General features: G+C 35.9%; 1 protein-coding gene across 5 annotated transcripts in view; it reads left to right on the top strand.

Moving 5' to 3' along the window:
• The window catches only part of LOC132107762 (cadherin-5-like), a 33,312-nt gene extending 22,613 nt beyond the window's left edge, over positions 1-10,699 (top strand). For 4 of the 5 annotated variants that reach the window (XM_059513969.1, XM_059513986.1, XM_059513961.1 and 1 more), the window contains 4 exons: positions 3,049-3,158; positions 3,263-3,365; positions 7,085-7,327; positions 8,302-10,699. In XM_059513969.1, coding sequence (XP_059369952.1) covers positions 3,049-3,158; positions 3,263-3,365; positions 7,085-7,327; positions 8,302-8,786 — 941 coding nt within the window. In that variant the 3' untranslated portion in view covers positions 8,787-10,699. The other variant, XM_059513995.1, reaches the window with a different exon arrangement.
• Positions 10,700-11,354: the final 655 nt, after the last annotated feature.

Raw genomic sequence — 11,354 nt, forward strand, 5'->3', positions numbered from 1 at the left:
TGTCTGAAATCTGAAAAAGCAAGCATGATGTTACTTAAGAGAAAATCAAATCAGTTGTCATACATAGTCACACTCAAGAATGCTAAAATGCTAAACACATTATTATTTTTTTTAATTGCTCAACACAAAAAAAGGATAACTAATACTGTTTAACTATGTAGCCTACATTTAATAAGTGTATCTCCATCCATAATTAAACACACCTGAACCAACTAATCAAGACCATTAGGATCAATGGCTGCATCCAGAAACTTGGGCGGGTGACTTGCTGGCTCGCTGCTGTATCAGGCAATGACTTTGCAGGCACCGTTTTTGCACAGTTTGAGTGGCACCTCATGAAACTGCTTTTGGACAGACTTCTGAGGAAGCATAATGGTTTAATGATCTACAGCAAAATATAGAGAGCTTTGGTGATAACTAAGTGGATATTTAATTACTGCAATATTAATATCTCGCTAGAAATGACATGGTGGAAGGTGGAAAACGTTGATCAAAACATACATTTACACACAAAGTGACCCATGACTGCAACTTTCAGAAGCCATCTTTATTTTTTTGGCTTAACTGTCACAGAATTGAACGCACAGGATTGTGGGATATCTAAGGTAGCGAAGGATACATTTATGCTGCGTTCAAAAATCTGCTAGATGAAGGCATCTCAGGAGACAGGAACTGAAGCTAACACTAAATTTGGACATGCCTAATTGCCTTCCTACCTTGGAATCCATCCTCCAAAGGCAGTATTTTTCAGCCTGACCAATGACTATTGCATAAATCAAATTTTCTATGAAACTACAAAACATTAAAGCGTGGTGAGCCACAATCCTGCAGCGTTTTGTTCCAACCTTGCTAAAAATTTGTCTGCCTGTAGCTTTCCAGTAACTTTGTTTAGCTGGTTCAGGTGTGTTTGATTAGGGTTGGAGCTGATCTCTGCAGGACTGTGGCTCTCCAGGACCAAATTTGGCCACCACTTTGTAAAAATGTTTTTCTTGTAGAATCAAGGGTTTTGATTTTGTTTGTTTTTCATTGATTTTTATTATTTTTTTTAAATTATACTATTCAGGAATATAAATGATTACCTGCAGTAACTGATCTCTGGCTAATTTCTTTCTTCAAACAAGTTAACACGTTTGATTAAAATATCTGGTTTAAGTTGTCAGAGATGTTCATTGGAAAGGGCAGATAAAGTGATGCTCAAAACCGTGACCAGCAATGTGCCGCTTGGTGGTGAGACAGCAACGTAATGACATCATATAATTAAGATCAAGGAAACAGCCAAGCAAACAGCCTAGCAAAATTACATACAATTTCTAATATATAAAATGTTGTGTGACCGGTGTTTTTTTTTTTTTAAGTGATTCCAAATTTTTTTTTTTTTCATTTCATTTATTGTTTATAATTTCTAGTATTTGTACAGGCTTTGTATTTTTCAATGTCAAGAGTATTATAATTAGCAATTCATTTAATTTTGAAACAGATTTTTTATACATGACAGCATTAAAGTTTACCCATATGATCCATCTTAAAACATAACTGACTGTGTTTGAATTAATTGTGCAACATAAAGGCACTTTGAGATTTGAGAGATGAGTCGACATCAAGCCACCTGCATAAAAGCTCACTGCACAAATGAATGCACGGTTCAGGCAAAGTGTACATAATATGTATATGACTGCAATAATGATATCATTATTCCTTCATGAATATATCTCTCAATGAGTAAAACTGGTCTTAAATTTTATTACAGATTATGCAACATTTTAATTATTTTCTTAATTATTTAAATACATTTCCCTGGTTTATATGGTGCTCTTGTAAGAAAATAGCAGTTGCTGGGACAGTCTTTCAGTGTCATCTTCACTTAAAATGACAATCTAATCCTTTTTATGTGAGATAAGCCTGCTGCTGAGCAGGTTTGGGTTGAAGGGCATGTTGCTATGAGCTTTGAAGAACTTAACAATCCTGGACCATGTCAAATCACCAACAATAAAATCTGCTAACTGAGTAATAGATGCAATACGTGGGCTATGTGTAAAGTATGATATTCTTGCTTGCGTTCATGTCACTTGCACTTCAAGAAATCTGTTAAATGATGTTGAAATAACTTTTTAATGTGTCTTATTAGATTCAGTCACAATAAATCAAATACAAGAAGTACAAAAAACAAAGGAACTAAGAAATAATAAGATAGATGCACCATTGTTTGAAACCCAGAGAAGTAATGCATGTCAGGTTCATCCAGGTTCTACATTAGAATGCCGGCTCCTGCATCAGCAAAACCATGCATGCTTCGTGTTACTCTTGTGAATGTGCGGCGAAGACTGACATTGTTTATTGTTGAATAAAGTTTAAATTTATTTGTTGTGCGCAAAATGTATTCTCGTAGCTTTATTTAACAACTGATGTCACATGGACTATTTGTACAATGTCCTTACTACGGTTCTGGGTCTGGGAATATTTTAGTTGCGTTGCTGACTTTGCAGGGTCAGAAAGCTCTCAGATTGCATCAGTAGTATCTTAATTTGTGTTCCGAAGATGATCAAATGTCTTACAGATTTAGACATGAGGGTGAGTAATTAATGACAGATTTTTTTTAACTGCCTATCCCTTTAAGTATGTGTAATCCGTGTGTAAAAATATGTGTTTTTAAAATATGAATATGAATATGATTTTGGGCTATTGTGATGTCAGTTATGATTTTCAGTCTTTTTTATATTCTGGAGGGATCACAAGCTCACTGAATTAGCTCTGGCTAAATTATCTGTTATCAAAAAGATTCTGTTCAACAAATCCAACACAATATAACTTCTGGGAACTGTTGTGTTTTTCTAATTATTATGTTTATTTGAAAGAGTATACTTTGATTTAACTATAAGTGAATATAGTAGCAAACATTGTGGTAAAAATTTCTTTATATCCTTTCATAATTTACCCTAGCCAAGTAACAATAATATTCATAGTCAAATTATTTTTTTAATAGTAGTAGGTCACTGTCATTTTGTACATAAAAAAAATTGTATATTTCAGTTTTATCCTCTGAATCCTCAGGTCTAATGTCATATGCACGGGTTAATCTGAAGGTTCTTGACATTAATGACAATGCACCAGAAATAACTAATGGGACTTTGCATGTTTGTGAGAGTGACACCGCAGGAACAGTAAGGAGTCACCTGAATACATTCCACATTAACAATAGTATAATGCTTTTCCTTTTGGCTGTATATTTCATTCCTTTAATCCTTCATTTATTACCCTCTTGCAGACCATTGGGACTGTGGGAGCCTATGACAAGGATGAAAGTTCGCAAAGGTTCAGTTTCACTCTGGCAAAAGAGAGCACAAACTTTACCCTTCATAACCATCTAAGTGAGTTAATTCATGTTCAATAAAGTTGGTCCACAGTGTAGTTCTAACCGAATTTAATCAGTCAGTATAATGTTTGTAAAGATGAATTCAAAAGATGTGAGGTCATAAAAGATACGTTCTAGTGCAGGCACTGTTTCATGAGAGACAATACAATTTTTTTATAGTCCTCTGTCTACTCAAAAGCAAACTAACTGATGCTCATTCCTAATCAGGCATAAAGTTATTGGAGAAAACCCACTAAAATGTTGTAAAATCCGTTTGGTACAATCTTTCTAAAAGCAGCAACCATGCACAATGAATATATGATCTGACACTCCATGTTCTAAATGTGCCAGACTGGGGAACAGAATTGAGCTTTACAATGAACTAAAATAAAGTTTTCCACGGTGGCCTAGAGAGCTCAACATGCTGCAACTCAAGAAAACACATGCAAATTGAAAAAACACCAGCAAACGAAGAAAACATCTTCATCAGTTTGACAACACAAGTGTTGCAAATCATCACAACACATGCATATAACGAAACACACTGCAAATCCTCACAACACATGCAAATTAAGAAACGCTGCAAATCTCACAACACATGCATATAACGAAATGCGCTGAAAATCCTCACAACACATGCACATTAAGAAACAATTAATGAAGCATTGAAAATATATTTTCATTAACCTTGAAATTATATTTAGCTGAGGATATTAAAGTCAGCCATCTTAAGTAACGTTTTACATTTAATCATGTAATTATTCAGCTTATTTAAGCTAATAATATCCAAAAAATAAAGGAATCATGCAATCAGGGTGTTTAAAAAAAACTCAACTTTCAGTTCACCAACAACTCTATTGACCAGTAGCCACTGCACAATAAGCAAATCCCAGCCCGGTCCGACACTTTTTGAGGTCTCCTTGAAACATTTCCATTGTGGTCAGTCCTTTTTGCAGCGCGTTTGCATTAATTTGCATGTGTTGTGAGGATTTGCATCGCATTTCATTAATGCATTTGTTGTGAGGATTTGCAGGGTTTCTTATTTTGCATGTGTTGTGAGGATTTGCAACGTTTCTTAATTTGCATGTGTTGTGAAGGATTTGCAGTGCGTTTCGTTATATGCATGTGTTGTGATGATTTGCAGCGCGTTTCGTTATATGCATGTGTTGTGAAGAATTTGCAGTGTGTTTCGTTAATGCATGTGTTGTGAGGATTTGCAGTGTTTCTTAATTTGCATGTGTTGTGAGGATTTGCAGCATTTATTAATTTGCATGTGTTGTGAAGGATTTGCAGCACGTTTAGTTATATGCATGTGTTGTGAGGATTTGCAGTGTTTCGTTATATGCATATGTTGTGATGATTTGCAGTGCGTTTTGTTATATGCATGTGTTGTGAAGGATTTGCAGTGTGTTTCGTTATATGCATATGTTATGATGATTTGCAGTGCGTTTTGTAATATGCATGTGTTGTGAGGATTCGCAGTGCGTTTCGTTATATGCATGTGTTGGGATGATTTGCAGCGCGTTTCGTTATATGCATGTGTTGTGATGATTTGCAGCGCGTTTCGCTATATGCATGTGTTGTGAAGGATTTGCAGTGCGTTTCGTTAATGCATGTGTTGTGAGGATTTGCAGTGTTTCTTAATTTGCATTTGTTGTGAGGATTTGCAGCATTTCTTAATTTGCATGTGTTATGAAGGATTTGCAGCACGTTTAGTTATATGCATGTGTTGTGAGGATTTGCAGGGTTTCTTAATTTGCATGTGTTGTGAGGATTTGCAGTGTGTTTCGTTATATGCATGTGTTGTGATGATTTGCAGTGCGTTTTGTTATATGCATGTGTTGTGAAGGATTTGCAGTGCATTTCGTTAATGCATGTGTTGTGAGGATTTGCAGTGTTTCTTAATTTGCATGTGTTGTGAGGATTTGCAGCATTTATTAATTTGCATGTGTTGTGAAGGATTTGCAGCACGTTTAGTTATATGCATGTGTTGTGAGGATTTGCAGGGTTTCTTAATTTGCATGTGTTGTGAAGGATTTGCAGCACGTTTAGTTATATGCATGTGTTGTGAGGATTTGCAGCATTTCTTAATTTGCATGTGTTGTGAAGGATTTGCAGCACGTTTAGTTATATGCATGTGTTGTGAGGATTTGCAGCATTTCTTAATTTGCATGTGTTGTGAAGGATTTGCAGCGCGTTTCGTTATATGCATGTGTTGTGAAGGATTTGCAGCATGTTTAGTTATATGCATGTGTTGTGAGGATTTGCAGGGTTTCTTAATTTGCATTTGTTGTGAGGATTTGCAGTGCGATTCGTTATATGCATGTGTTGTGAAGGATTTGCAGTGCGTTTCGTTATATGCATTTGTTGTGAAGGATTTGCAGTGCGTTTAGTTATATGCATGTGTTGTGAGGATTTGCAGGGTTTCTTAATTTGCATGTGTTGTGAGGATTTGCAGCATTTCTTAATTTGCATGTGTTGTGCAGGATTTGCAGCACGTTTAGTTATATGCATGTGTTGTGAGGATTTGCAGGGTTTCTTAATTTGCATGTGTTGTGAGGATTTGCAGTGCGTTTCGTTATATGCATGTGTTGTGAAGGATTTGCAGTGCGTTTCGTTATATGCATGTGTTGTGAAGGATTTGCAGTGCGTTTCGTTATATGCATGTGTTGTGAAGGATTTGCAGTGTGTTTCGTTATATGCATGTGTTGTGAAGGATTTGCAGTGCGTTTAGTTATATGCATGTGTTGTGAGGATTTGCAGTGTTTCTTAATTTGCATGTGTTGTCAGGATTTGCAGCATTTCTTAATTTGCATGTGTTGTGAAGGATTTGCAGTGCGTTTAGTTATTTGCATGTGTTGTGAGGATTTGCAGCACTTGTGTTGTCAAACTGATGAAGATGTTTTTTTGTTTTGTTTTTTTTTGTATTATTTGCTGGTGTTTTTACAATTTGCATGTGTTTTCTTAAATTGCAGCGTGTTGATCTCTCTCGGCCACCGTAGTTTTCTCTTTTAAACTGGCAGAAACAAGTAGAAAAGAAAGCAAAGTAGCTTGTTAAGGTGCACTGACTGGAACGAAATAAAAATGTATTTATTAAAATGTTAATAAAAATGTTATACCATATAAGTATATTAAAATGATTTCAGAAGGACCATGTGACAATGAAGACTGAAAATTCAGCTTTGCCATCACAGTAATAAATTGCATTAGAATTAGTTATTTTAAATTGTAATTCTAATTGTAATTTTCTAATGTTACTGTCTTTACTGTATTTTTGATAAATACATGCATAGTTGGTGAGCATAAAGGACTTGTTTCACAAACATTAAAAATACTCAAACATGTTTTAATTATTCATGAGTGTAATCTGTACATTTTATTTACAATTAGATTTATTTTATTTCTGTGTATTCAAGTGACAACAGAATGTTGCTTTTTGCAACTGCAACTGAGCATTTCAGTTTAGGCCACACGAATGTCAAAGCGAAGATTTGCTTTTCTTACTATTGTGTGAAATGGGATATTCTTAGGCCTGGTTGCACTGAATTGTCAGAATAATCTCAGGAACATTTCCCTCCGAGCATCAACAGAAAACAAAAGCCGAGTCCAATGACAACAATAGCACTGCTGATGAAAATTGATAGTTTGCACCAGTGGCATACATAGTCAGTCATTTCTCCTGAATAAGAGCAAAATGAATGACTGCATCTCTTCAATTTTTTATATTTGTTGTAGATAACACTGCAAGCATAAAGCTGAAGCAAGGTGGTTTCAGTACTGAAAGCTCAATGAAATATGAGCTGGAAATCGAAATCAAAGATGGAGGTACACCAGAACAGAAGAGCATTAACCTTGTCCAAATTAAAGTGTGCACATGCCATGCGGGACGACGGATCGAGTACTGCAAGGCCTTCGCCCAGACCGGAGTGAGCGCCAGCGCCCTCTTAGCAATTCTTCTCTGCATCGTCACCATCCTGGGTACATTTACACACATCTCTTATCTCACTTGCTTTTCTTCTTTTTGTAAAAAAAATATCCAAGCAAGGCCAGTGACAAATTCCTTAGTGTTTTCCTTTTAAAAATAAAAATTAAATAAATAAAAACAGAAACACATTTTTAAAAAGATAAAGCATAATTTAATCAAGCCCATCAAAACAGATTATGAAGGATTCATGACCTGACATGAAGGTGGTTACATTAATGATGCTTGTGAATATAATCATGTCTTTGAGGAACGGCTATCCACCGTAATTTCCCAAGTGGAGACCCAGTTTATTTAATTCACATTCAAAGGATCTTTTAAGTGGTCTGGTGGTATAAACATCCCAGGGATGGAACGCTGTAAATATGAGCATGTAAGAGAGTCATTTAGCTCCATATTCTCTGTCATTGTTAGTTAATGTACTGTATATCACTATGAAAAAAAGGTGCAAAAGCTGTCAATGGGGTGGTACCTTTTTAAAGCTACACTTTTTGACTTCTTTACAGCTAAAGGGTGCATATAGTACCTTAAAGGTTCATATTATTACCTAATATAGTACTCCGTATCGACTCAGTGACAGACTTTGTACCTTTTTTTGTGTGTGCAAGATTACATTTTGCTTGCATCTCTACACGTTTTCCAAAATAGAGGTTTGCGCTTGCATTTCTAGATGTGAGAAACAAGGCAGAAGTGATGACAATCAAGACGATCCAGCCACACCATCAGACAGACGAGAAGTGTTGAAGTATTCTGAAGCTGTCATACTCCCATAATAATGAGTCTTCCTTTTCAACACCGAGGCTATTTTGAAATTCTCATGGGTCCTACCTTCTGTTCGTTTCCACTTGCGTTGTCAGTCAACATTTATAATGAGTTTACATTATAGAAATAAACCAGGAAGATGTTAGAATGATTTTTAATGAAAGAAAGAATAATATTGACATTTATATGTATTTCTTTCATCTCTTAGTCATTGTCATCCTCATCGTGTTGCGAAGGCGCTATCAAAAAGAAGTCTTGGTTGCCAAGTGTTCTGGCGATATCCACGAGCAGCTGGTGAGCTATGACGAGGAAGGCGGTGGAGAAATGGACACGAACGGTTATGATGTTTCCATCCTGTCCTCTGCTTGTCAAGACAGCAGCTTTCGGCCCGGCCTGAGGCCTTCACTATACGCCGTGGTGAAGAAACCTCCTGCTTGTAAGGGAGACATGGGCATGATGATCGAGGTGAAGAAGGATGAGGCCGACCATGACCGGAATGGGATTCCCTATGATACTTTACACATCTACGGCTATGAGGGATCTGAATCCCTGGCTGGTTCCCTCAGCTCTTTGGACTCAACCTCCAGCAAATACAATGTGGACAATGACTTCTTGCATGAGTGGGGACCTCGTTTCAGGACCCTGGCTCAGCTCTATGGAGTAGACGACTCCGACACTGATAGCTCCAACTGATCCTGCTGAAGGTCAGGGTTAGGTAGTCATCGTCCTAGAAGAAAACATCAGCTTGATGGAGACTGTTGTCTTCTCTTCATGGGATTTTTTGTAATGGTCCCTTTATGAAAGGGATTAACAAGTGCCAATACTTATTTCTTTCAAGTATTATGACATTATGATGAGCACTACTGCATTTGTAATTTTCATAGAATAAGTGTGTGTTAGTAGAAAAACATGCTTTGCTTTTTCAGACTGGTTTTTGCCCAGCTAAATTTTGTATAAAACAGCATTGGACACTGGTTGGACAAACTCTTCAGTTCAGGTTAATTTAACAGCAAATCAGATCTCATTTTAACAGAAAATATGTTCATTTTGTGAAGGTTATTTTCTGTTTCTTTTCTTAATGTAGATTTTACCAGTCTCTTGAGAAAACATAATTATTTTACATTTTGGCGACTTCATACGAAAATGTTACCCACTCCTAAAACTGAAAACACACAAATTAGATCATACAAATCAAATGAATTTGTACCCCAAAATAAAAGATAAAAGAAGCAATGAGATTGTGTTGTTCTTAATAATTTGTAATTTTTTTGCATCTTGTATTCCTGTAAAAATCCCCAGTTTGTTTGTATACAAGTGTTTACTGGACTCATGGTCAGCGTAATTGCAGAGCCAGCATTGTTCAGCAGACTTCTCATCAGGAAACTACTGTATTGCTATGGGAGCAACAAAGGAAATTGTGATAACTGTACTTTGAAAGAATTAAAGGCTACTCCAAGTTTATTTGACAGAAATCATCAGCACATCGATTGTTATGAGTAAAGCCCAAATCTCAAAGGTTGACCAATATAAGGCAATTGCAGACATCTCAGGAAACGTGCAGTTAGTTTAATGCCTGTTGAAATGTGAAAATTGGTCTGAATAACTGTATCACCATGTGAATCATAAGTGGGGGTATATATTTAATAGCGTCATAAAAGAAAAAAAAAACAGAAACACTGAACTTGTCAAATAATATTTTGATGATAGTTAAAACATAAATACGTACGTAGCAAGGCAGGCAATATTTTTCATCCTTCATTTGAGACTAAATAGACAAGTGGGTCTCCTTTTATTAAAAAGAAATTTGTAAATCTTCTTTATACCTTAAATATTTACCACTGTGCACAAACTCTACCCTGTTTCCCATATTAACCAGGGGCACAATATGTGGAAGCCACCTTCTCCCTTTCCTATAGGGAATTACACGCCAAGCACTCTTCTCTCGTCTCATTTAAAATGAGCAGCTCCATCACTGAAATGTCAACTTCCTGTCTGTCTGAGCACAAGCAAACGCACGTCCTGTTCTCTTATCGTTCAAGCGAAGGAACAGATTGAAACTGTTTTCCTGTTTTCTTGTCTGGAAAAAGGATAAAGAAAGAAAACTTAGGAGAGTAGGAAAATGTTAAAGAACAACATAAACCACACTGTCTTGGTCACAAAGACATTGCTGCATTGTTCTTCAAGAGAAACAGTGCTGCTTTTGACTTTTAATCATACAATGTAATTGGTCTCTTTTCACCTTTTTCTTAGATTAATTGCTGGGTAAAGACCATTACAGTACAAGAAAATCATCTTTTCATGATGGAAATCATATTTCTCAAGTAAAACTGTGTTGAAGAAAAACTGGAAACATTAACTAAAATGGCCTTCGGTTAATATGTGATTGTTCATTATTGTTATCATATTTCCTGTATGTATGTTTTGAATTAGTGGTTATTGACATTATGGCCAGTTTTAAGTATAATGTTATATGAACGTTTTTCTTAATGAACAAATGTGTCTGAGATTTGTTGGGAAGGTCCAGTAGACGTCAGTGTTGGGCAGTCAGACTAAACATTTCAGTATGTGTAAGACGGACAAAAATATGTGCCTTTCTATTGTTAAAATATTATATAAATAATAATTTTGCCAATTTTGTATTTGAATAATAAACTTCATATTCAATAATAAAGTTTATCTGTCCTTAATTTAAAATAAATTTTAGAATACCATGAAGTTTACTGACAAAATGTGTGTTTGTGTGTGTGGAGGCAGAAGAGTGTTTGTGTCTCGTTAAACCAATGTTGTCTGGGTAGAAGAGGGTGCCTTGAGGTGAAGTTCACAGTGTCTGTTGTTTATCTCACAGACAAGCCAATCACACAGATAGCGGCACATTAGCGGAAATTCCAGTGATGTCATATCTAACACATCTGTGAGACACCCAGCTGGGACATCCCGAGGCTCCATACTCAGTCATTCATAGTATATACAAGCAATTGCTTTCTTACAATGAACACAGAGATAACGCAATATAACATGGGGGGGGGGGGGTCAAATACTTATTCATGTAAAGAAATCACACTCTAATATGTTTTGCCATCACAATTTTCTTGTATAACCGATGCTGTCTTGTGTAACGTAAGAAGTACTTTTCTAATAGTTACACTACCATTCAATAGTTCTTTTTTGAAAAAAAAAATAAAAGTATTTTATGGTGTTCCAAAATACAGTTAAAACCGTAATGTTGTGAAATACTATTACAATTTAAAATAAGTGGGTTTT

Source organism: Carassius carassius, chromosome 2 (assembly GCF_963082965.1).
Source record: "Carassius carassius chromosome 2, fCarCar2.1, whole genome shotgun sequence".
Taxonomy (NCBI): Eukaryota; Metazoa; Chordata; class Actinopteri; order Cypriniformes; family Cyprinidae; genus Carassius; species Carassius carassius.